General features: G+C 45.4%; 1 protein-coding gene across 47 annotated transcripts in view; it reads right to left on the reverse strand.

Moving 5' to 3' along the window:
* Positions 1 to 25860, reverse strand: part of EIF4G3 (eukaryotic translation initiation factor 4 gamma 3) — a 457314-nt gene that overhangs the window by 193294 nt on the left and 238160 nt on the right. For 45 of the 47 annotated variants that reach the window (XM_048825364.2, XM_048825402.2, XM_048825383.2 and 42 more), the window contains 2 exons: positions 13894 to 14000; positions 6598 to 6720 (listed from right to left, as the gene is read on the reverse strand). In XM_048825364.2, coding sequence (XP_048681321.2) covers positions 6598 to 6720; positions 13894 to 14000 — 230 coding nt within the window. The remainder of the gene's footprint in view (positions 1 to 6597; positions 6721 to 13893; positions 14001 to 25860) is intronic. The other 2 variants (XM_075121038.1, XM_075121037.1) reach the window with 1 other exon arrangement.

Here is a 25860-nt window from a genome sequence, read left to right on the forward strand (position 1 = left end):
TCACGGCCTGTTGCGACCCAGTAAGTAGACAGGGGGTGGAGGCCCTGGAGTGGTTTTGGTTGGGTCCTGTCCCCCAGGGGATTATGTCCTGTCTGGCACTCACACCACAGTGGCAGCTCCTTCAGGTCCTGTGTTGTGGAGCTGGCTTGGCTTAGCTTGGCTCGGCTCTCCGCTCTGGGCATTGCAACCTCCAGAGTTGAGGCACTACTCAGGTTTGGTCCTGCCCCTCTAAAAGACCAAATTTGTGAGAGTGGAGGTATGACCTGGTTCATATGGTTGCAATGCCACTCACTCAAATTTGGCCTACCTGACCCATCCTGACGGCTGGGCCAAATCTGAGTGGTGCTGGAACCCCAGAGGTTGCAGTGCCTGGAGCAGCCACCATACTGTATTATGCCTGGTATTGCCACCCTTACTTCTGTGCTTTTGTTGGCAACGGCGCTGCCTTCAGAGCTGGGTGGCCAGAGAAGAGAGAGGGCTGGAAAGCGCTGAAGGCAGCGCCGCTGCCAGCAGCAGGGCGGAGGGGTGGCAATACCATGCCTTCTGCAGGGCTCTGCCCCCTATCGTTTTCCTCGTCATTTTTCCACGCCTCCCTACCGCCCCTCCTCAACTTTGTGCCTTGGGCGGCTGCCCTGCTCACCCTACCCCAGTTACAGCTCTGCTGCCACACAACCCTTGGAAACATTCTGGCGACCCAATTTTGGGTCCCAACCCACAGGTTGAGAAACCCTGGTCTGGACAACTCCTTATACCATGCTTTCCAATAAATCTATTTAGGGGAAGACCTATTTTTAGATAACATACAATTAGTAAAGCTGATTCCCTGTGTCTAGCAGGAGCTGATTCAATGCAGCAAAGTGACCTGACAGTATAAGATAATATCCTAAGTCCTACAATGCCTCTTTCCAGAATCCATGGGCCATGCAACCAATTAGTTGGGTCACACTTCCTGGTGAAGCAACATAATCAACAAAGCAGCATCAGCATCTCTTAGACAACAAGAAGTGAAATAATCACTAACAGTATCAGCATCTCTTTGTTTGTTCTATGGGAATACCATTACAAAACATACTTGGTGTGCATATTGTGTCCCTCCCTCCCCACCTCACTCCTCTCCATTAGTTCCAAAGCTATTTAGCTGGTGTCTACAGTATTCCTGAAAAGCTATGAGCTAGAGAAAAAGAGCCTACATGCAGAATCTTCTGAGGACCAAACCCCCAGGTCCAGCAAAACCTTTAAGCCACCTTCCTGCTCCTCTAATCCTGAGGCTGACTGGGAAATGAACTGGCCCCCAGTTTAACTTAGAGTTGGCTCTTGGCTGCTCTGAATTGTGTTAGTTAGAATAGTTCCCTAGGAAATGCTCAGCTGGTTGGAGCACAGAATGCTCTGCCCCTTTTCCCCTTCTACTCCGGAACATCTACGCTTGGTGAGGTGTGGGGAAAAAATGAAGGTAGTATAGACCCAGCAACATGGCTTTATGCCACATGGGGATTTTCTTAAATCAGGAGAATTGTCAATTGCTCTCTTAGGGCAGTTCTCCTTCCCTTTTGTACCACCAGAAGACAGAATCTGGGGCCATGATCATATTTTATTTCAACAATTCTGCTCCAAATTGCATTTTTCAACAGTATAAAGAATACACCTCTAGCCATGGCAGTTCATTACAATATGCACTTCAAATACATGTCAGGGCTACCAGGATTTTTTGGTCTTAACAGTTCTCTTCTGGCCCTGATTCAGGGCTGAATGTAGCAAGCCCTGGACATCAAATCAAAGTCATTTTCGCTCCCTGTTAGTGGGTTATTCACATGAAATCGAGGTAAGGAGAATCAAGAGGGTAGAGCAATTGGAAGCTGGACAGCTCACTTTTTACTGGGGAAATCAAGAGAGAAGAGCCGGGAGAAGGGTCCGTTTAGGATATTTATTCTTTTTCCTTGGTTAACACCAAAGTGTAATATTAAGGTTGAGAATATATGCACATAGGAGTCGGAAAATTCTTCCGTAAAGATTCCCACAGGAAAGTTAACTTGGTCACACTGCAAGAATATATTAAAGCACATAGTTGACAGCACAAATTAATTCAGTATAAATGTGTCATATGGACTTTTCTCTCCTTTACAGTGCTTCAGTGGAATAGTCACATTTTTATATTAAAAATACAAGATTCTCCTTTATAGGGTAGAATCATAGAACCATAAGGTTAGAAAGGACTGCAAGGGTCATCTAGTGTAACCCCCTGCCAAGATACAGGATTTGTTTTGTCTAAACCATCCAAGACAGATAGCTATCCAGCCTCCTTTTGAAAGCATCCAGTGAAGGAGCTCCCAAAATTGCCCTAGGCCAGGGGTGGCCAAACTTTTTGGCCTGAGGGCCACATCGGGGTTCTGAAACTCTATGGAGGGCCGAGTAGGGAAGACTGTGGCCAAACAGCCTGGCCCCCGCCCTCTATCTGCCCCCTCCCACTTCCCACCCCCTGACTGCCCCCCTCAGTACCCCTAACCCATCCAACCCCCCCTGCTCCTTGTCCACAGACTGCCCCCTCCTGGGATCCCATGCCCCCAACTGCCCATCCCCCCAGACCCCATCCCCTATCCAACCCCCCTGCTCCCTTTCCCTTGACTGCCCTGACTCCTATCCACACCCCTGCCCCCTGACAGGCCCCCCGGGACCCCACCCTTTATCCAACCTCCCCTCTCCCCGCCCCCTTACCATGCCGCTCAGAGCACCAGGACTGGCAGCTGCGCTGCCCGGCAGGAGCTTGCAGCCCTGACACCCAGAGCACTGGCAGCATGGCAAGCTGAGGCTGTGGGGGAGGGGGGTCAGCAGGGGAGGAGCCGGGGGGCTAGCCTCCCTGGCCGGGAGCTCAAGGGCCAGGCAGGATGGTCCTGCGGACTGTAGTTTGCCCACCTTTGCCCTAGGTAGTCTGTTCCAATCTCCGACTGTTCTTACAGTTAGGAAGTTTAATCTAAATCTGTTATGCTGTAGTTAGCACCCATTGCCTCTTGTCCTGCCTTCTGTGGCAAGATAGAACAACTTTTCTCCATCTTTTTTATGGAAGTTTTTCAAGTATTTGAAGACCACTATCATGTCCCCCCTCAGTCTCTTCTTTTCCAAATTAAACAAACCCAGTTCCTTCAGCCTTTGTTCATATGGCTTACCTTCCATCCCCTTGATCATCTTTGTCGCTCGCCTCTGGATCCTTTCCAGTTTCTGCACATCCTTTCTATGCACTGGTGACCAAAACTGGACATACTACTCCAGCTGAGGCCTAACCAGCACCGAGTAGAGCAGTATTATCACCTCCCATGGCTTGCATTCAATGCCTCTGTTAATGCACCTGTGACACTCTATATCTCAGGGGAGTGCCCTGTAAACCCCATATTCATCATTTACATATAATTGTGATATTTGAAATAAATCATGCCATTTGAGGTATTGTGAGAAAGGTTATGATCTGCTAAATGCCATTGTTCTATCTAAATATGTATATCATTGTTGCATATGAAGTTACGAGATTGTGTTGTATGGCTGTCACTAAAATATGCTGTGAGCTGGGGAACTGCCCAGATATTAAATCCCCAGAGACAAGAATGAGGGAGCTAACCAATGGGCAGGTGTCGAACAACCATTCCACAGCCATTTTCCAGCAAGGGAATTACAATTCAATGACTCACTTGCACAAGGCCACACCAGGGGAATTGCTCAGGCTTGCCAGGTGCTCAGACATGCCTGGTTTTATGTTCTCCAAGCACAAGGAATAAGGGCATAAAATAGAACACAGTGGCCCCATGCTTTGCCTTTTCTCCACCCCCACCTTTGCTGCAAACAACAAGAACACTCAGAAGACTCCAACAGAGGAGACTGGCCTAGGTTTCAAGGGTGAAACCTGTGCATTATGAACTGTAACATCTGGAAACAGCTAAGAAAACCGCCTGATTGACATACTGCCGAGTGTCTTACAGATTTAAGATTTAGATTGTGTGTTTATTTTCTTTTCTTTGATAACTAACTTTGACTTTTTGCCTATGCCTTATAATCACTTAAATCTATCTTTTTGTAATCAATAAACGTATTTTAACATTTATCCTTACCAGTGAGTTTGACTGAAGTGCTTGGTAAATCTGCTCAGGTTACAAAGGCTGGTGTATGTCCACTTTCTATTGATGAAGTGTTGAACTAATTAATAAACTTGCATTGCTCAAGAAAGGGTTTTGTACTTTCTTGAGCAATGCAAGTTATATTCCTAAAGTACAAGGCTGGGAGCTGGGGAGATCTGGCTGGTGCCTTTCTCTGTGTAATTCATGAGTGGCTTGGGAATCATTCATGCTATTTAGGTGGGTGTGGTGCTCCACATGCGGTTGCACTGAGTAGTAACAGCACCTAGAGGGGTTTGCTGCTTGCCAGCAGTAAGGCATTGAGACAGACTACCCAGAATAGTGAGAAAAAGAGGCACAGCGGTCCCACAGTCCCAGGTTGAACCTCTAGATCCCATCGTAGCACCCTAAAATTGCATTTGCTTTTTTTGCAACAGCACGCCATTGAGGACTCATGCTGAGGTTGTGATCCACCACAACTCCCAGATCCTTCTCGGCAGTGCTGCTGACAAGCAAATTATCCCCCATTCTGTATTTATGCATTTGGTTTTTCTTCTCTAAGTGTAGTACCTTATGTTTGTCTTTGTTGAATTTTATTTTGTTGTCTGTAACTAGGGCCCTATAAAATTCACAGTCCATTTTGGTCAATTTCATGGTCATAAGATTTTAAAAATTGCAAATTTCATGATTTCAAATATTTAAATATGATATTTCACGGTGTTGAAACTGTAGATGTCCTAACCCAAAAGGGGATTGTGTGTGTGTGTGGGGGGGTCACATTGTTATTGAGTGGGGGTGGGGAGGCGTGGTGTTGTCACCCTTACTTCTGCGCTGCTGCTGGCGGCGGCACTGCCTTCAGAGCCGGGCTGCTGGAGAGCGGCGGCTGCTGGCCGGGAGCTCAGCTCTGAAGGCAATGCCGCCTCCAGCAGCAGCGCAGAAGTCAGAATGGCATGGTATGCTATGGCCTTACTTCTGTGCTGCTGGTGGGGTGATACCTTTAGAGCCAGGCACCTGGCTAACGGCCGCCACTCTCTGGCCACCCAGTGATGAAGACACTCCAGAAGTAAGGGTGGCAATACCGTGACCCCCCTACAATAACCTTCCGACCCTCCCCCCCAACAACTCCCTTTTAGGTCAGGACTCCCAATTTGAGAAACACTCGTCTCCCCCGTGAAATCTGTATAGTACAGGGTAAAAGCATAAAAAAGACCAGATTTCATAAACGAGACCAGATTTCATGGTCTGTAATGCATTTTTCATGGCCGTGAATTTGGTAGGGTTCGATCTATAACCCAATTCTCCAACCCCCCGCTCCCTCCCCAGCTTTGTGCATCTGCAAATTTGATCAGTATGCTCTCTATTCCTACATCCAGGTCATTAATAAAGATGTTAAACAATACCAAATCCAGAACAGATCCTTGTGGAACCTCCCTCCAATCTGACATTTCATGAATAGTTACTCTTTGTTTGTGGTTGTTTAACCAATTATGTATCCACTTAATGGTAGTTCTGCCAAGCCTGCATTTCTCCAATTTATTTATCAGAATGTCACGTGGGACTGTGTCAAAAGCCTTGCTGAAGTCCAGGTATATTATATCCACCACATTCCCCCATCCACCAAACCAGTTACTCTGTCAAAGAAGGAAGTCAAGATGGTTTGGCATGATTTGTTCTTGGTAAATCCATAATAGCTGCTAGATTACCCCTTAATCCTCCAGGTACTCGCAAATTGAATGTTTTATACATCCTTCTATTAGCTTTCCAGATATCGAAGTCAGGCTGACTAGTCTGTAATTCCCCAGCTCCTCCTTTCCCCCCTTTTTAAAGATGGGCACTATGTTAGCCCTTCTCCAGTCTTCCGGGACCTCTCCTGTCATCCATGAGTTTGAAAATATTGTTATTAGTGGCACCGAGATTTTTTCAGCTAATTCCTTCAGTACCATTGGGTGAATAGCATTAGGCCCCACTGATCTGAATTCATTCAAATTGGTCAGAAGATCTCTGACGTGTCCTTTACTTATCCCAATCTGCATCCCTTCCCCTATATATCTATGGTAAATTCACTAGTCGTTCAGTCACATGTTATTCTTTGTGAAAAGACAGATGCAAAGTTGGCACTGAGCAGGTCTGCCTTCCTATCATCTTCCATTATCAGCTCACCTTCTCCACTGAGCAGTGGACCCCCACTGTTCTTGATCTTTCTTTTAGAAACAAAGCAGTTACTGTAACAATGCTTAAAAACAACTCCTGATAATGTCATGCCAAAGCTGGATAGGAAGTCTGTAACAGCAACTCTTCTTTGAATATGGGCTTGCAAAAAATTACCAAAAACTAGCTAACAATAACCCTTAAATGGCCTATTTATGAAAGGATCATTTAGATATCCGAGGTGATAACGCACCTAGTGTGAACGGAAAATACAGAAACTGGCAATAGCAAACAGCGAAGTTCAGCAGACATTAATGACAAAAGCTGACATTACTAGAGCTCACCATCTTATTACCTGAGGAGGGGTAGGTGTGGGGGTGGGTCTCACAATGGGAGGCGTAGGGTTCCTGCTGCCTCCTCCAGACATTATTTCTTCCGTTATATCTTTGCCCCCCTGGTTTGGATCCCGGATTCGGATCTACAGAATTGAATAGAAAAATACTTCAAATGGGTATTCCCATTAGACACCATGCTAGGGAGTATAAAGAGAAGGAAAGCATGCATAAGTCATATATTTCCCATTACACTAAGTATTAAATACAGTGTATTCTCTGTCAGCCTATGCCACACAAATCAGATCTACAATTGCAAACTGACATGGCTCTGATTTAAGATGGCATTCTGTGGGCACAAAGAAATGAAGCTTATTTGAATAACTGTCAACAAGATGATAAGGCACTCATCAATCATCACGATCAGGTCTAAATGTGAACATCTCTTCCAAATCTTTCCCAAATCCAGAGAAATAGTGGAACAATTAAGAAAAGAAATCAGCCCATGATGGTGCATGACCCTTTAACTAAGGGGTACCTATTCCTACTCTGGATTAAATGTAGCCAGAGGACTAAACTGTCAGTCAGAGGTAGATACAAAAGACAAAGGTGAAGGTCCATGAGCAACACTCTGATAAGAAACCTAGTACCCCCTAAGGTCCTTATATGGTCCCTATCGCTACAGTATCTGAACACCTCATAACCTTTAATGGATTTATCCTCACAACACCTCTGTGAAGGAGGGAACTGTATTATTCTTATTTTACAGATGGGCAACTGAGGCACAGAGAGGCTAAGTGAGTTGCCCAAGGCCACACACAAAATTTGTGGCAGGACTGGGAATTAACACCGAGTCTCCTGAGTCCTAGGTTAGTACCCTATCAATCCATCCTCTCCTCCCAACCCCAGCTGTGGAGAATGGGGAGGATCAGGGATATTGTGAAACAAGCAACAGCAAAGAAAACACAGCATGAAGGTTTTAATAAAATGGAACACAATGCACATACTACATGATTCATTTTGTAATCATACTTATTCCTCAAATATATAAAAGAACATATATTGTCCCAAAGAAAACATTAACAATCCTGCAAGTAAGACAAGAACACACCAATCAAGCCCTCAACCTACTAACAATTTACACCTACTACTCTTTTGTATCTGCCCTGAGATACTGATACACTTTGCCTTTTCAGCACCAACCTTGTTATACAGAAGTCTTGAATAAACTAATCCATATGTATTGAACATACACTCAATCGACACTTAGTTGGCTGGACAAGAATGCAGTACTTTCAAAAGTTGACAAAATCCTACTGTCTTGCTTTGAACGATTTTACTTCCATAACACTGCTACTGTAACTGCAACTCACATTTGGGGTAGAAATCTAGATCTTCAATTTAAATGCAAGATGACAAAAAGATAGGATTGAGGATGAATCATAGAATCATAGAATCTCAGGGTTGGAAGGGACTTCAGGAGGTCATCTAGTGCAACCTCCTGCTCAAAGCAGGACCAATCCCCAACTAAATCATCCCAGCCAGGGCTTTGTCAAGCCTCACCTTGAAAACCTCAAAGGAGGGAGATTCCACCACCTCCCTAGATAACGTAGTCCAGTGTTTGACCACCCTCCTAGTGAAAAAGATTTTCCTAATATCCAACCTAAACCTCTCCTACTGCAACTTGAGACGATTACTCCTTGTTCTGTCATCTGGTACCACTTAGAAAAGTCTAGATCCATCCTCTTTGGAACCCACTTTCAGGTAGTAGAAAGCAGCTATTAAATGCCCCCTCATTCTTCTCTTCTGCAGACTAAATAATCCCAGTTTCCTCAGCCTCTCCTCATAAATCATGTATTCCAGCCTCCTAATCATTTTTGTTGCCCTCCGCTGGACCTTTTCCAATTTTTCCACATCCTTCTTGTAGTGTGGGGCCCAAAAGTGGACACAGTACTCCAGAGGAGGCCTCACCAATGTCGAATAGAGGGGAATGATCATGTCCCTTGACCTGCTGGCAATGCTCCTACTTATACTTATGCCATTGGCCTTCTTGGCAACAAGGCACACTGTTGACTTATATCCAGCTTCTCGTCCACTGTAATCCCTAGGTCCTTTTCTGTAGAACTGCTGCCTAGCCACTCGGTCCCTAGTCTATGGCAGTGCATGGGATTCTTCCGTCCTAAGTGCAGGACTCTGCACTTGTCCTTGTTGAACCTCATCAGATTTCTTTTGGCCCAATCCTCTAATTTGTCTAGGGCCCTCTGTATCCTATCCCTATCCTCCAGTGTATCTACCTCTCCTCACAGTTTAGTGTCATCTGCAAACTTGCTGAGGGTGCAATCCACGCCATCCTCCAGATCATTAATGAAGATATTGAACAAAACCGGCCCCAGGACCAACCCTTGGGGCACTCGGCTTGACACTGGCTGCCAACTAGACATGAAGCCATTGATCACTACCCGTTGAGCCCGACAATCAAGCCAGCTTTCTATCCACCTTATAGTCCATTCATCCAGCCCATATTTCTTTAACTTGCTGGCAAGAATACTGTGGGAGACCATGTCAAAAGCTTTGCTAAAGTCAAGGAATAACACATCCACTGCTTTCCCTTCATCCACAGAGCCAGTTATCTCGTCAGAAAAGGCAATTAGATTAGTCAGGCATGACTTGCCCTTGGTGAATCCATGCTGACTGTTCCTGATCACTTTCCTCTCATTTAAGTGCTTCAAAATTGATTCCTTGAGGACCTGTTCCATGATTTTTCCAGGGACTGAGGTGAGGCTGACTGGCCTGTAGTTCCCCAGATCCTCCTCCTTCCTTTTTTTAAAGATGACTGCAGCCACTGCTCGTCATCTCATAGTTGCATAATTATGCGGTCCCAACAGTCAGTGCTTGTTTCCCGGACCCAGAGATGGCGCTCAACACAGTCAAGGTGATGTATGACTGTTGAAAGCAACTGCAAATTGCTCCACTCTGTCTTCCAGCAGGGCTGCCTGCATGGCATCATATGGTTCCATGTGGCAGCTCCTGAATTGGCTGTGTAAATACTGCAGCACAAGGCATGAGACGTTTGTAATGCTCACAACAGCAGCGTACAGCTGAGCGGGGCCAAGCTTTTTGTGCTACGGCATCCACGCGGGTAACCCAGGCTTATGAAAAAAGGCGCGAAAAAGGCTTGGTTTGTTTACCGTTGATTTCAGGGAGGGAGAGAGGGAAGTGCATCATGGGAGGCTAACGCCATGTTCCCGTAACTACCCGCACCAATGTTTTGGTCCCATAAGGCATTGCAAGCCCAACCCAAAATTCCACTCGCCTATGTCCACGGTGGGATAGCTACCCACAGTGCAGTGCTCCGTGCGTCCATGCAAGCCCTGCTAGTGAGCATGCACTCCGCTGACACAATGAGCATAGTGTTGACACACACGACTGACTTGCTTAAATTGGAGGCTCGATGTAGACTTACATGAAGTCATCTTAACTTTGTAGCCTGAGTCTCAGTGCCCATGTCAGTTGACCTGAGCTTGCAGGACTCAGGCTGCAGGCTAAAAATAGCAGTATAGACTTTCTGGCTCGGGCTGAAGCCCAGGCTTTAATAATGAATCACAGAATATCAGAGTTGGAAGGGATCTCAAGAGATCATCTTGTCCAACCCCCTGCTCAAAGCAGGACCAGTCCTCAATTTTTGCCCCGATCCCTAAATCGCCCCCTCAAGGATTGAACTCACAACCCTGGGTTTAGCAGGCCAATACTCAAACCACTGAGCTATCCCTCCCCCCCGAGACACACTCTCATTGAGGGGTCTCAGAGCCTGGGCTCCAGACCGAGCCTGAATGTCTATGCTACAATTTTATACTCCTGCAGCCTAAATCAGCGGACCTGGGTGATCTGCAGCTGTGCCATGGGTCTTTTATTGCAGCGTTGACAAACCCTCAAAGACGACCTAAAGCTTTGGGTTGTCAACCATGGTCTTCAGCTATGCTTCTCTGGCACAATGGAACTCTTTCCAATATACATTCAGCTCATACTTGTGGGAGACAGAACTTTCTTAGAGACTGGTTCGAGACTGTGGAATGAGCTTCTCTGGGAGGTTGGGATAACCACAAATCTCATCATCTTTCACTCCAAGTGCAAGGCGCATTTCTCTGAACTTGCCTTCTCTAATATAAATATCTAGCAGTATGTAGATTTAAAACCAAACCAAAGCAAATCCCTAAAATCCTACCAAAACAAGATACTTCACTGCACATATACCTTGACTTTAGTGAAGCATTTGATAAGGTCTCCCACAGTATTCTTGCCAGCAAGTTAAAGAAGTATGGCTTGGATGAATGGACTATAAGGTGGATAGAAAGCTGGCTAGATTGTTGGGCTCAACGGGTAGTGATCAATGGCTTGATGTCTAGCTGGCAGCTGGTATCAAGCGAGTGCCCCGGGGTGTCAGTCCTGGGGCCAGTTTTGTTCAACATCTTCATTAATGATCTGGATGATGGGATGGATTGCACCCTCACCAAGTTCGTGGATGATACTAAAATGGGAGGAGAGATAGATATGCTGGAGGGTAGGGATAGGTTCCAGAGTGACGTAGACAAATTGGAGGATTGGGCCAAAAGAAATCTGATGAGGTTCAACAAGGACAAGTGCAGGGTCCTGCACTTAGGAAAGAAGAATCCCATGCACTGCTAGAGGCTGGGGACCAACTGGCTTAAGCGGCAGTTCTGCAGAAAAGGACCTGGGGATTACAGTGGATGAGAAGTGGATATGAATCAACAGTGTGCCTTTGTTGCCAAGAAGGCTAACGGCATATTGGGCTGCATTAATAGGAGCGTTGCCAGCAGACTGAGGGAAGTGATTATTCCCCTCTATTCGGCACTGGTGAGGCCACATCTGGAGTACTGCATCCAGTTTTGGGCCCCCCACCACAGAAAGGATGTGGACAAATTGGAGACAGTCCAGAGGAGGGCAACAAAAATGATTAGGGGGCTGGGGCACATGACCCATGAGGAGAGGCTGAGGAAACTGGGATTATTTAGTCTGCAGAAGAGAAGAGTGAGCGGGGATTTGATAGCAGCCTTCAACTACCTGAAAGGGGGTTCCAAAGAGGATGGATCTAGACTGTTCTCAATGGTGGCAGATGACAGAACAAGGAGCAATGGTCTCAAACTACAGCAGGGGAGGTCCAGATCAGATATTAAGAAAAGCTATTTCACTAGGATTGTGGTGAAGCACTGGAATGGGTTATCTAGGGAGGTGGTGGAATCTCCGTCCTTAGAGGTTTTTAAGACCCGGCTTCATTAAAGCCCTGGCTGGGATGATTTAGTTGGGGTTGGTCCTGCTTTGAGCAGGAGGTTGGACTAGATGACCTCCTGAGGTTTCCTCCAACCCTAATCTTCTATGATACTATAATTTTTCTACATGTTCCCTCACTGTATCCCCCTAGGAGAGGATGAGAAAGAAAACAAGTGGTGAAGTCACATGGTTCAATGCACTCTCAGAAGGTGCTCAGATACTTTGATGAGCATTATGAGAACCTATATAGAATGTAATAGGCTAATGTTGTCCAGAAGAACTTTTTGACTTTGCACTATGAGGTTTAGTATTGTGTTAGATTTTACTTCAGTCTCAGGTTTAAACAGTATACTGAATACATATCTGCTTGTCAGGATCACCATACCAGATAAGTTTTCTAATCTTTTTATTTTTACAGTCTGAGAAAATGGAAAACACTTCCCTTGTCATACTTTTCTCTGCATTCTTTTATTGACTCTACAGGAAGCAGGAGGTGATAGTCTGCAATTTTTTTTTCCAGACAACGAATCAGTTGCAGAAAAAATACATTTTCCTTGTATGTATGCTTGTAGAATTACTGGGTCACATCTCATGTTCAACCAGCCATCTTGCATTTATATCATTGTTGATTCTCTTAGTTCTTCCTATAATTTTTCCTTTGTTTCTTCAATTGCAGCATTTAGAAGTGTAGGCCTGTGAGTTTAATTCTGTCTAGAAGAGTATATCCAGGGAGAAGGGCTTTAGTCATTTTTTAAAACTTTTCATTTTCTGCTACTTTAGAATCTCAGAGTTACGAACACCTCAGAAATGGAGTTTGTTCGTAACTCTGAAATGTTTGTAACCCTGAACAAAATGTTATGGTTGTTCTTTCAAAAGTTTATAACTGAACATTGACTTAATGCAGCTTTGAAATTTTACTATGCAGAAAAAAATGCTGCTTTTAACCATCTTAGTGCAAATGAAACAAGCACAGAAACAGTTTCCTTATCTTGTCTTTTTTAAAAAACTATTCCTTTTTTTTTTTTTTAGCAGTTTTCACTTAACACAGTACTGTGCTGTACAGTATTTGCTTGTGTGTGCGCCCGCACGCTTACTTCTGGTTCCAAATGAGGTGTGGGGTTGACCGGTCAGTTCATAACTCTGATGCTCATGACTCAGAGGTTCTACTGTACATTGAATATAATTTTATTAGCATACAAGACTGTAACTTTCTTATCAAGTTTAAGTCTTTGCATTTGAGTTGTTTTTTATGGCATAACTACTGATTTATGTGTGATATTTTTTGGATGTTACAAATGAAGAGGCTGCTCATAAACGAAGCTGATGTTGAAGAGCTGCTGAAAGGCCTGATAAAGGGACTTATTACCACAGCTATGTGTTGATGACAGGGGTACAAAAAATGTCTTGCTTGCAGTACCACCCAGTTAAATGTTCTACTTTTCTATTTCAATAGACAAAATTTCATTCAATGTCACAGTTGATCTTAACAAATCAAAAGAAACAGATATCCTGTACTTTGAGATGTAGGAAATCCTTCCTATCTTGCTAACAACTCTCGACAATGTTTGTATTTTCCTTTAAGAGAATTCTTTCTTCATTATTTCAGTCCATTCAATCACTTGTTCCCTACCATTTCTTCAATTTTAGACATGTTGAGCTAGATAAATTCATACCATGTTTGGTAATCACTAAGCATTAATTTCTCAGTTGAAGTATCAATAAGCAGCTTTCATGTTTACTATAGTTAGAATAAGAAACCACCACCCAGTAAATTCAACACTGTGAAGACTGAAAAATAAGATAAGCTAGCCAGCTTTTCATACAACTATGTTATTGGATGCCCTGCCCATCATCAGAAGTTCTAGACTAACAAGGAACTACAAGGGAGGGGAAAAAACCTACAGAAGGGTGAGGGAGTAACAATCTGAGTTTAATATTGAATTTTATATCAGTGTGCCCCCTTCAATGTGCCAGTCTTGCTATATCAGACTTAGGAGATCCATAAAGAAAGTACCAGAAGAGTAGGCTCTTACTGTTTTTTTCTCTCTCTTAGCTGGTGGAGGCTGTTGTTGCTGCTGCTGTGTAGGCACTATGATGGGTGCTGACTGATACACTGGCTGACTTGGGTAGAATGGTGTTCCTAGGAAATCACAACAAGATATAAACACATATTCAGTTCATTTGTAAATGAGGAGCAGCAAGTGAGTGACAGCCCTCTGATCCTCCCTCTATTCCTTTGCGAAATCCCAGTTTGAATCTCCATTTTCTTAGTAGCCTGTGTTTCTTCTGCACTTCTATCAAATCAGAATATGACATCACAACATGACAAGTGATGGAGAGAGTCATTAGTCCACTTTTTTCATGCGACTGTGGCCACATGCATCAACTTTCTAGAGGCACTGAAAATACCGTATATACTCGTTCATAAGCTGAATATTTTTAGTAAAAAAGGGAAGCACCAGAGAAGGGGGTCAGCTTATCAACGGGCATAGAGAGGGAGAGATGGGACACAGCCCCTCCCCCCCAACAGAGGGAGCAAGGAGAGGCACCACAGCCAGCAAAGCTAGAAGGGAAGAGGCGGGGCCAGAGTGTCTCCGCTTCTGGCCACGCTGCTCTTCCCCCTAGCCTCCGAAGCAGCCTCAGCTCCGGGGCTGGCAGGCTGCAGCCGTGCCGCTTGGCCCCGCCCTCAAGAGCAAGCTGTGGCCATGCCGCCCAGCCCACCGGAGCTCGCTGTGGCCGTGCCGCACTGCCCAGCCTGGCCCGCCGGAGCAGGCTGAGGCCGCGCGGCCCAGCCTGCTGGAGCAGCTCTAGCCAGGCCAGAGACATCCTCCCCTGGCCCTCCCCAGACAAGGTGGGAAGGCATGGGATGGGGAGAGCGTGGGGGTCCCGGGTTAGGGGTGGGGTCCTGTGGGGGTGGTCACAGGGGTTACTCCCCTAACCCCCAGCTTCTCCCCCCAAAAAAGTTTCCCCACCAGTTGCTGTCCTGGACCGTCAGGGTAAGCAGCTGGTGTGCTGGGACACTTTGTTTACTTAAAAAGAAAAGGAGTACTTGTGGCACCTTAGAGACTAACCAATTTATTTGAGCATAAGCTTTCGTGAGCTATAGCTCACTTCATCGGATGCCTTTAGATAAGCTATTACCAGCAGGAGAGTGGGTTTGTGTGTGTTGGGAGGGGAGAAAACCTGGATTTGTGCTGGTAATGTCCCAAGTTGATTATCATACACATTGTAAGGAGAGTGATCACTTTAGATAAGTTTCAGAGTAACAGCCCTGTTAGTCTGTATTCGCAAAAAGAAAAGGAGTACTTGTGGCACCTTAGAGACTAACCAATTTATTTGAGCATAAGCTTTCGTGAGCTACAGCTCACTTCATCGGATGCATACTCCTGTTGGTAATAGCTTATCTAAAGTGATCACTCTCCTTACAATAAGAAAAGGAGTACTTGTGCCACCTTAGAGACTAACCAATTTATTTGAGCATGAGCTTTCGTGAGCTACAGCTCACTTCCTGTAGCTCACGAAAGCTCATGCTCAAATAAATTGGTTAGTCTCTAAGGTGCCACAAGTACTCCTTTTCTTTTTGCGAATACAGACTAACACGGCTGTTCCTCTGAAACCTCTCCTTACAATGTGTATGATAATCAAGGTTGGCCATTTCCAGCACAAATCCAGGTTTTCTCCGCACCCCCCGCACACACAAACCCACTCTCCTGTTTCATACACATTGTAAGGAGAGTGATCACTTTAGATAAGCTATTACCAACAGGAGAGTGGGTTTGTGGGGGGGAGGGGTGGAGAGCAAACCTGGATTTGTGCTGGAAACGGCCCAACTTGATTATCATACACATTGTAAGGAGAGTGATCACTTTAGATAAGCTATTACCAGCAGGAGAGTGGGGTGGAGGAGAGAAAACCTTTTGTAGTGGTAAACACCCATTTTTTCATGGTTTGTATGTCTAAGAACATCTTCTGTATTTTCCACAGTATGCATCCGATGAAGTGAGCTGTAGCTCACGAAAGCTTATGCTCAAATAAATTGGTTAGTCTCTAAGGTGCCACAAGTACTCCTTTTCTTTTTGCGAATACAGACTAACACGGCTGTTACTCTGAAACCTGTCATTATGCAAGGCACCGCATTTAGCCGTATGGAGTAGAAATCTATCAACTGCATGAAAAAACTTGTACAGATACAGACAGACATCATCTTCCTTTCCAAATGCAAACAGATGGACATTGTACCAAAAGGACTGAAGGTAAAAAATCCATTACAATCTACATACCACACAGACTATGCTGACAGCTTGTGCCACACGCTCTCAAAGAAACTGGGGAACCACCTGATCAACATCCTCTACAGCAAACAGGGAAAGATAAAGAATGAGCTCTCAAAAATGCATACTCTCATAAAAAACCAACCTTCCACACAAACTTCCTCGTGGCTGGACTATACTAAAACTAGACAAGCCATTTACAACACACACTTTGCTTCTCTACAAAAGAAAAAGGACACTAAACTTTCTAAACTACTACATGCCACAAGGGGCCACAGCAATGGTTCCCTCAACCCACCCAGCAATATTGTTAACCTATGCAACTATACTCTTAGCCCAGCAAAAGCAGCTGTCCTATCTCGGGGCCTCTCCTTCTGCCCCTCCACCCCCACAAACATGATACAGTTCTGTGGTGACCTAGAATTCTATTTTCAATGTCTCCAACTCAAGGAATATTTCCAACATACCTCTGAACAACATACTAATCCACAGAGACCTCCCTACCAACACTTCAAAAAGAAGGATTCTAGGTGGACTCCTCCTGAAGGTCGAGACAGCAGACTGGACTTCTACATAGAGTGCTTCCGCCGACGTGCACGGGCTGAAATTGTGGAAAAGCAGCATCACTTGCCCCACAACCTCAGCCGTGCGAAACACAATGCCATCCACAGCCTCAGAAACAACTCTGACATCATAATCAAAAAGGCTGACAAAGGAGGTGCTGTCGTCATCATGAATAGGTCGGAATATGAACAAGAGGCTGCTCGGCAGCTCTCCAACACCACTTTCTACAAGCCATTACCCTCTGATCCCACTGAGAGTTACCAAAAGAAACTACAGCATTTGCTCAAGAAACTCCCTGAAAAAGCACAAGATCAAATCCGCACAGACACACCCCTGGAACCTCGACCTGGGATATTCTATCTACTACCCAAGATCCGAAATCCTGGGCGCCCCATCATCTCAGGCATTGGCACCCTGACAGCAGGATTGTCTGGCTATGTAGACTCCCTCCTCAGGCCCTACGCTACCAGCACTCCCAGCTACCTTCGAGACACCACTGACTTCCTGAGGATACTACAATCCATCGGTGATCTTCCTAATAACACCATCCTGGCCACTATGGATGTAGAAGCCCTCTACACCAACATTCCACACAAAGATGGACTACGAGCCGTCAAGAACACTATCCCCGATAATGTCACGGCTAACCTGGTGGCTGAACTTTGTGACTTTGTCCTTACCCATAACTATTTTACATTTGGGGACAATGTATACCTTCAAATCAGCGGCACTGCTATGGGTACCCGCATGGCTCCACAGTATGCCAACATTTTTATGGCTGACTTAGAACAACGCTTCCTCAGCTCTCGTCCCCTAACGCCCCTACTCTACTTGCGCTATATTGATGACATTTTCATCATCTGGACCCACGGAAAAGAAGCCCTTGAGGAATTCCACCATGATTTCAACAATTTCCATCCCACCATCAACCTCAGCCTGGACCAGTCCACATAAGAGATCCACTTCCTGGACACTACAGTGCTAATAAACGATGGTCACATAAACACCACCCTATACCGGAAACCTACTGACTGCTACTCCTACCTACATGCCTCCAGCTTTCACCCTGACCACACCACACAATCCATTGTCTACAGCCAAGCTCTGCGATACAACTGCATTTGCTCCAACCCCTCAGACAGAGACAAACACCTACAAGATCTCTATCAAGCATTCTTACAACTACAATACCCACCTGCGGAAGTGAAGAAACAGATTGATAGAGCCAGAAGAGTACCCAGAAGTCTCCTACTACAGGACAGGCCTAACAAAGAAAATAACAGAACGCCACTAGCCCCCAACTAAAATCCCTCCAACGCATTATTAAGGATCTACAACCTATCCTGAAGGATGACCCAACACTCTGACAAATCTTGGGAGACAGGCCAGTCGTTGCCTACAGACAGCCCCCCAACCTGAAGCAAATACTCACCAGCAACCACACACCACACCACAGAACCACTAACCCAGGAACCTATCCTTGCAACAAAGCCCTTTGCCAACTGTGCCCACATATCTATTCAGGGGACACCATAACAGGGCCTAATAACATCAGCCACACTATCAGAGGCTCGTTCACCTGCACATCCACCAATGTGATATATGCCATCATGTGCCAGCAATGCCCCTACATTGGTCAAACTGGACAGTCTCTACGTAAAAGAATAAATGGACACAAATCAGATGTCAAGAATTATAACATTCATAAACCAGTCGGAGAACACTTCAATCTCTCTGGTCACGCGATTACAGACATGAAAGTTGCGATATTACAACAGATAAACCTCAAAACCAGACTCCAGCGAGAGACTGTTGAATTGGAATTCATTTGCAAATTGGATACAATTAACTTAGGCTTGAATAGAGACTGGGAGTGGCTAAGTCATTATCCAAGGTAACCTATTTCCCCTTGTTTTTTCCTACTTGCCCCCCCGCCCCCCCCCCCGCTCTTCAGACGTTCTTGTTAAACCCTGTTAAATCCTTGTTAAACAGGAGAGTGGGTTTGTGTGTGTGTGTGTGTGTGTGTGGCGGGGGGGGGGGGGCGGGGGGGGGAAGAGAAAACCTGGATTTGTGCTGGAAATGCCCCACCTTGATTATCATACACATTGTAAGGAGAGTGATCACTTTAGATAAGCTATTACCAACAGGAGAGTGGGTTGGGGGGTGGGGGTGGGGGAGAAAACCTGGATTTGTGCTGGAAATGGCCCAACTTGATTATCATATACATTGTAAGGAGAGTGATCACTTTAGATAAGCTATTACCAGCAGGAGAGTGGGGTGGGGGGAGAGAAAACCTTTTATAGTGGTAAACACCCATTTTTTCATGGTTTGTATGTCTAAGAACATCTTCTGTATTTTCCACAGTATGCATCTGATGAAGTGAGCTGTACCTCACGAAAGCTTATGCTCAAATAAATTGGTTAGTCTCTAAGGTGCCACAAGTACTCCTTTTCTTTTTGCGAATACAGACTAACACAGCTGTTACTCTGAAACCTTTGTTTACTTAGGTTTCAGGGCAGCAGCCATGTTAGTCTGTACCTGCAAAAAGAAAAGGAGTACTTGTGGCACCTTAGAGACTAACAAATTTATTTTAGCATAAGCTTTCGTGAGCTACAGCTCGCTTAGTCTCTAAGGTGCAACAAGTACTCCTTTTCTTTTTGTTTACGTAGGTTTACCTCCGTGCTTGCGGACGCTCGAGGTAAACAAACCATCTCGACCCGCCAGCGGCTTATCCTGATGACCCAGGAGACAAAATTTGTTTACCCCGGAATTATAGGGTCGGCTTATGAATGGGTCTTAAAAATTTTCCATTTTTACTTATCCATCTTGGTGGGGGTCGGCTTATAAATGAACTGGTTTATGATCGAGTATATACAGTACTACTGAAATCAGCCAACACTAACGGAAATGAAAATCTGCCCTTCCTTGCATTTTATTGAGCTGCAAGATCTGTGAGGACTATTTTAAGCACTGAAAAAAAGTCTACATAGAATTAAAGAAACAAGACTGGACTCTTATCCAGTGTCAAGAAAGCCATAACCAAACTATTCCCTGGACGCTGCAATCGCAACTGCAACCTATTTTGAAACTGAGCTGGACAAATTAATTGCAACAGTAGCTCTATTCTCATGCTGCAGAACATAAAAAGTACAAACCAGGCTTAGTACTGCAAAATACATGTTGTATTGTGGATTAAATTGACAACACCAATATCCAACAATATTTAGGTATCTTTTCCTTACTGGAAACAAGATGGCTCATATGGCTGAGCAGTCAGTTTTAAAGAATCCTAGAATGCAGCCAAAGGTAAACAAAGCAGCATACCAGAGCTGTCTGATATTTGTGTACTGGAATTCAGGTGAACACAAAAGACAGTCCTGCATTCTTCTAACTGAGGGCATCAGCTAGGTCTGTGCCCTGCACTGACATCTAAATAATCTGATTTATTCTACAACAGGGCTAAACTGTGATGAAAATAAAATTAATATGTGGCATTTCCTTGCACACTATACCAAAAGGGGAGCCAGGGAACCTTTCATTCACAGAATCATAGAATCATAGAATATCAGGGTTGGAAGGGACCTCAGGAGGTCATCTAGTCCAACCCCCTGCTCAAAAGCAGGACCCATACCCAATTAAATCATCCCAGCCAGGGCTTTGTCAAGCCTGACTTTAAAAACTTCCAAGAAAGGAGATTCCACCACCTCCCTAGGCAACGCATTCCAGTGTTTCACCACCCTCCCAGTGAAAAAGTTTTTCCTAATATCCAACCTGAACCTCCCCCACTGCAACTTGAGACCATTACTCCTTGTTCTGTCCTCTTCCACCACTGAGAATAGTCTAGAACCATCCTCTCTGGAACTACCTCTCAGGTAGTTGAAAGCAGCTATCAAATCCCCCCTCATTCTTCTCTTCTGCAGACTAAACAATCCCAGTTCCCTCAGCCTCTCCTCATAACTCATGTATTCCAGACCCCTAATCATTTTTGTTGCCCTTCGCTGGACTCTCTCCAATTTATCCACATCCTTCTTGTAGTGTGGGGCCCAAAACTGGACACAGTACTCCAGATGAGGCCTCACCTATGTCGAATAGAGGGGGACGATCACATCCCTCGATCTGCTCGCTATGCCCCTACTTATACATCCCAAAATGCCATTGGCCTTCTTGGCAACAAGGGCACACTGCTGGCTCATATCCAGCTTCTCGTCCACTGTCACCCCTAGGTCCTTTTCCGCAGAACTGCTGCCTAGCCATTCGGTCCCTAGTCTGTAGCTGTGCATTGGGTTCTTCCGTCCTAAGTGCAGGACCCTGCACTTATCCTTATTGAACCTCATCAGATTTCTTTTGGCCCTATCCTCCAATTTGTTTAGGTCCCTCTGTATCCTATCCCTGCCCTCCAGCGTATCTACCACTCCTCCCAGTTTAGTATCATCCGCAAATTTGCTGAGAGTGCAATCCACACCATCCTCCAGATCATTTATGAAGATATTGAACAAAACCGGCCCCAGGACCGACCCCTGGGGCACTCCACTTGACACCGGCTGCCAACTAGACATGGAGCCATTGATCACTACCCGTTGAGCCCGACAATCTAGCCAACTTTCTACCCACCTTATGGTGCATTCATCCAGCCCATACTTCCTTAACTTGCTGACAAGAATACTGTGGGAGACCGTGTCAAAAGCTTTGCTAAAGTCAAGATACAATACATCCACTGCTTTCCCTTCATCCACAGAACCAGTAATCTCATCATAGAAGGCGATTAGATTAGTCAGGCATGACCTTCCCTTGGTGAATCCATGCTGACTGTTCCTGATCACTTTCCTCTCATGTAAGTGCTTCAGAAGAAGTGAGTGGTAAAATCCAATTAAGCAAAATAAACCTCAGCCTAATGAGATTTGATTTGTGACTTACAAGGGCTGTGTTTCTGGAGTGGAAAACTAGACTGCAAAGACCTGAAGAGATTTTCTTCTTCCAGATTGCATGCTCAGAACAGCACTGTACACAATAGCTCCTGACCTACCAACATACTAGGCAGGTGGCTGCACAGAAGGAAGCATTTTCAAGCTGTTGAAAGACAAGGCCACTGGGGAAAACTGCAAAGAGAATTCTGACCAACAATTTTGGATATATGACTTCATTTCTTGAAGACAAGTGACAGAAATGTTCTGACCATTTCTTTCTTTCTAACTGCTTACATGGCCACCATCATTGTAGTATCTGATTGCCTTACAAACAATAAGTTTATATTCAAAACCTCCCTGTTAAGAAGGGCGATGCTATTATCCCCATTTTACAGATGGGAAAATGAGGCACAGAGACACTAACAGTTTGTCTCCACTGAACTTTCGTCGGTAAAACTTTTGTTGTTCACGGTGTGACAAAAAACACACCCCAGAATGACAAAAGTTTTACCGACTAAAAGTGCTGGTGTGAACAGCACTTTGTCAGTGGAAGGGCTCTCCTGCCAACAAAGCTACCGCCTCTTGTTGGGGGTGGAATTTTTTTGTCGGCGGCAAAGCTCTCTCCTGCCAACAAAGAGCAGCTACACTGCGCACATTTTAGAGGCATGGCTGTAGCGACACAGCTGTGTCATTAAAAGGTGTGTAGGTGTGTACTGTCATTAAAAGGTGTGTAGCCCAAGTGATCTGCCCAAGGCACACAAAAAGCCTTTGTCAGATCTCCTGAGTGGAGTCTGGTGCCATAACCGCAGGTCCCCGCCCCACTCTTCCTCTTCTGTGTTTATTGTTGTGCATCATCAGAGTATTTTTTGTCCCCTGGATATTTTATTCTAGGCTTTTATGTAATTATGTGAATTCCTAGATACTTCAGGTTTCTGGCCAGTAATGTCATTTGAGAGGAGGAGTTTGATTAATATTGGGAGATAGGAGCAATAACTATACACCTGAAAGGCATACAGTGTGTTGATTACATAGTTTTCTGGTTCTCTAGAAACCAGATATTCATGGATTACATTATGGATGATCTTATTATGCGAGGCCCATTGTGGAATTTAACAGGGACCTCTTCTTCCAAAAAAACAAAAACAAAAAAAAAACAATTAAAAGAAAGCAAATCCTGAAAAGCAAGAGCAACCTTTGGAAAGAAATAAGTTACCAACTAGGAAAATGTAAGGTTTCATTTCTGGATTCTGTAGAAAACCAACCTTCTCCACTCCCTTTATTTTCATTCCTTTTAGTTCAATGCCACCCATACACCAGTTTTGCCCTCACTTCCATTTCCATTTGGCTAGATTGTCGGGCTCAACGGGTAGAGATCAATGGCTCCATGTCTAGTTGGCAGCCAGTATCAAGCCGAGTGCCCCAAGGGTCGGTCCTGGGGCCTGTTTCGTTCAATATCTTCATAAATGATCTGGAGGATGGCATAGATTGCACCCTCAGCAAGTTTGCAGACGACACTAAACTGGGAGGAGTGGTAGATACGCTGGAGGGCAGGGATAGGAACAGAGGGACCTAGACAAATTGGAGGATTGGGCCAAAAGAAATCTGATGAGGTTCAACAAGGACAAGTGCAGAGTCCTGCACTTAGGACGGAAGAATCCCATGCAGCGCTATAGACTAGGGACCGAATGGCTCGGCAGCAGTTCTGCAGAAAAGGACCTAGGGGTTACAGTGGACGAGAAGCTGGATATAAGTCAACAGTGTGCCCTTGTTGCCAAGAAGGCCAATGGCATTTTGGGATGTATAAGTAGGGGCATTGCCAGCAGATCAAGGGACGTGATTGTTCCCCTCTTTTCGACATTGGTGAGGCCTCCTCTGGAGTACTGTGTCCACTTTTGGGCCCCACACTACAAGAAGGATGTGGAAAAATTGGAAAGAGTCCAGCGGAGGGCAACAAAAATGATTAGGGGACTGGAACACATGACTTATGAGGAGAGGCTGAGGGAACTGGGATTGTTTAGTCTACAGAAGAGAAGAATGAGGGAGGATTTGATAGCTGCTTTCAACTACCTGAAAGGTGGTTCCAAAGAGGATGGATCTAGACTATTCTCAGTGGTAGCGGATGACAGGACAAGGAGTAGTGGTCTCAAGTTGCAGTGGGGGAGATTTAGGTTGGATATTAGGAAAAACTTTTTCACTGGGAGGGTGGTGAAACACTGGAATGCGTTACCTAGGGAATCTCCTTCCTTAGAAGTTTTTAAGGTCAGGCTTGACAAAGCCCTGGCGGGGATGGTTTAATTGGGGATCGGTCCTGCTTTGAACAGAGGGTTGGACTAGATGACCTCCTGAGGTCCCTTCCAACCCTGATATTCTATGATTCTATGATCCACATTTCAGTTTTCTCCCAACATCTCACTGAAATGCACTGAAACAAAGTAAACAATAAATCACAAAGCTAAGTTGAGCGGCGGCGAACCAGCTGAGCAGCGGGGGACAGCAGAGCAGCACACAGCAGGAGTTTGCCTGAGAGTTCGCCTGGAGTGAGCCCAGTGAGGCTTAAATCTTGCCAACTTCTCTGAGGAAGCTCATAGTAAGAAGGTGGTATGGAAGGGAGGGGTTCAGCTATTGTGACCTGCACTGGATGTGCCATGTTTGTCTTTCTTCCACAGCACAGAAGCGACTTTGTGTGTACAAAGTGCAAGCTGGTCTCCACACTGGAAGAGAAGATTGAAGGTCTGGAGCAACAGATAACGACCTTGCGTTGCATACGAGAAACGGAGGATTTTCTGGACAAAAGTCAGGATATGCTTCTACGGGCACAAAGCTCTAAAGATTTAGAGCAGGTTGCACAGCGGAGCCAAGAGGCCAGTGAAGAAGCTTGGCAACATGTGACCTCCAGAAGAAGAAGGGGGAAACTAGGTTCACCGGGGGAAGGAGACCAAAGCCCTGAGGTAAGTGGGAAAGCGGGATACCGGGAGGAAGCACAGGCAGGAATGTCTGTGAGGGGAGGGCTCCTGCCTCATATTGGGAATGAGGAGCGATCAACAGGTTATCTCAAGTGCTTATATACAAATGCACAAAGCCTTGGAAACAAGCAGGGAGAACTGGAGGTCCTGGTGATGTCAAAGAACTATGACATCATCGGAATAACAGAGACTTGGTGGGATAACTCACATGACTGGAGTACTGTCACGGATGGTTATAAACTGTTCAGGAAGGACAGGCAGGGCAGAAAAGGTGGGGGAGTAGCACTGTATGTAAGGGAGCAGTATGACTGCTCAGAGCTCCGGTACGAAACTGCAGAAAAACCTGAGTGTCTCTGGATTAAGTTTAGAAGTGTGTGCAACAAGAGTGATGTAGTGGTGGGAGTATGCTATAGACCGCCGGACCAGGGGGATGAGGTAGATGAGGCTTTCTTCCAGCAGCTCACGGAAGCTACTGGATCGCATGCCCTGATTCTCATGGGTGACTTTAATTTTCCTGATATCTGCTGGGAGAGCAATACAGCGGTGCATAGACAATCCAGGAAGTTTTTGGAAAGCGTAGGGGACAATTTCCTGGCGCAAGTGCTAGAGGAGCCAACTAGGGGGGGCGCTTTTCTTGACCTGCTGCTCACAAACCGGGTAGAATTAGTGGGGGAAGCAAAAGTGGATGGGAATCTGGGAGGCAGTGACCATGAGTTGGTTGAGTTCAGGATCCTGACACAGGGAAGAAAGGTAAGCAGCACGATACGGACCCTGGACTTCAGGAAAGCAGACTTCGACTCCCTCAGGGAACGGATGGCCAGGATCCCCTGGGGGACTAACTTGAAGGGGAAAGGAGTCCAGGAGAGCTGGCTGTATTTCAAGGAATCCCTGTTGAGGTTACAGGGACAAACCATCCCAATGAGTCGAAAGAATAGTAAATATGGCAGGCGACCAGCTTGGCTTAATGGTGAAATCTTAGCAGATCTTAAACATAAAAAAGAAGCTTACAAGAAGTGGAAGGTCGGACATATGACCAGGGAAGAGTATAAAAATAATGCTCGGGCATGTAGGAATGTTATCAGGAGGGCCAAATCGCACCTGGAGCTGCAGCTAGCCAGAGATGTCAAGAGTAACAAGAAGGGTTTCTTCAGGTATGTTGGCAACAAGAAGAAAGCCAAGGAATGTGTGGGCCCCTTACTGAATGAGGGAGGCAAACTAGTGACAGAGGATGTGGAAAAAGCTAATGTACTCAATGCTTTTTTTGCCTCTGTTTTCACTAACAAGGTCAGCTCCCAGAC

The sequence above is a fragment of the Caretta caretta genome, chromosome 18, assembly GCF_965140235.1.
Source record: "Caretta caretta isolate rCarCar2 chromosome 18, rCarCar1.hap1, whole genome shotgun sequence".
In the NCBI taxonomy this organism is placed as follows: Eukaryota; Metazoa; Chordata; order Testudines; family Cheloniidae; genus Caretta; species Caretta caretta.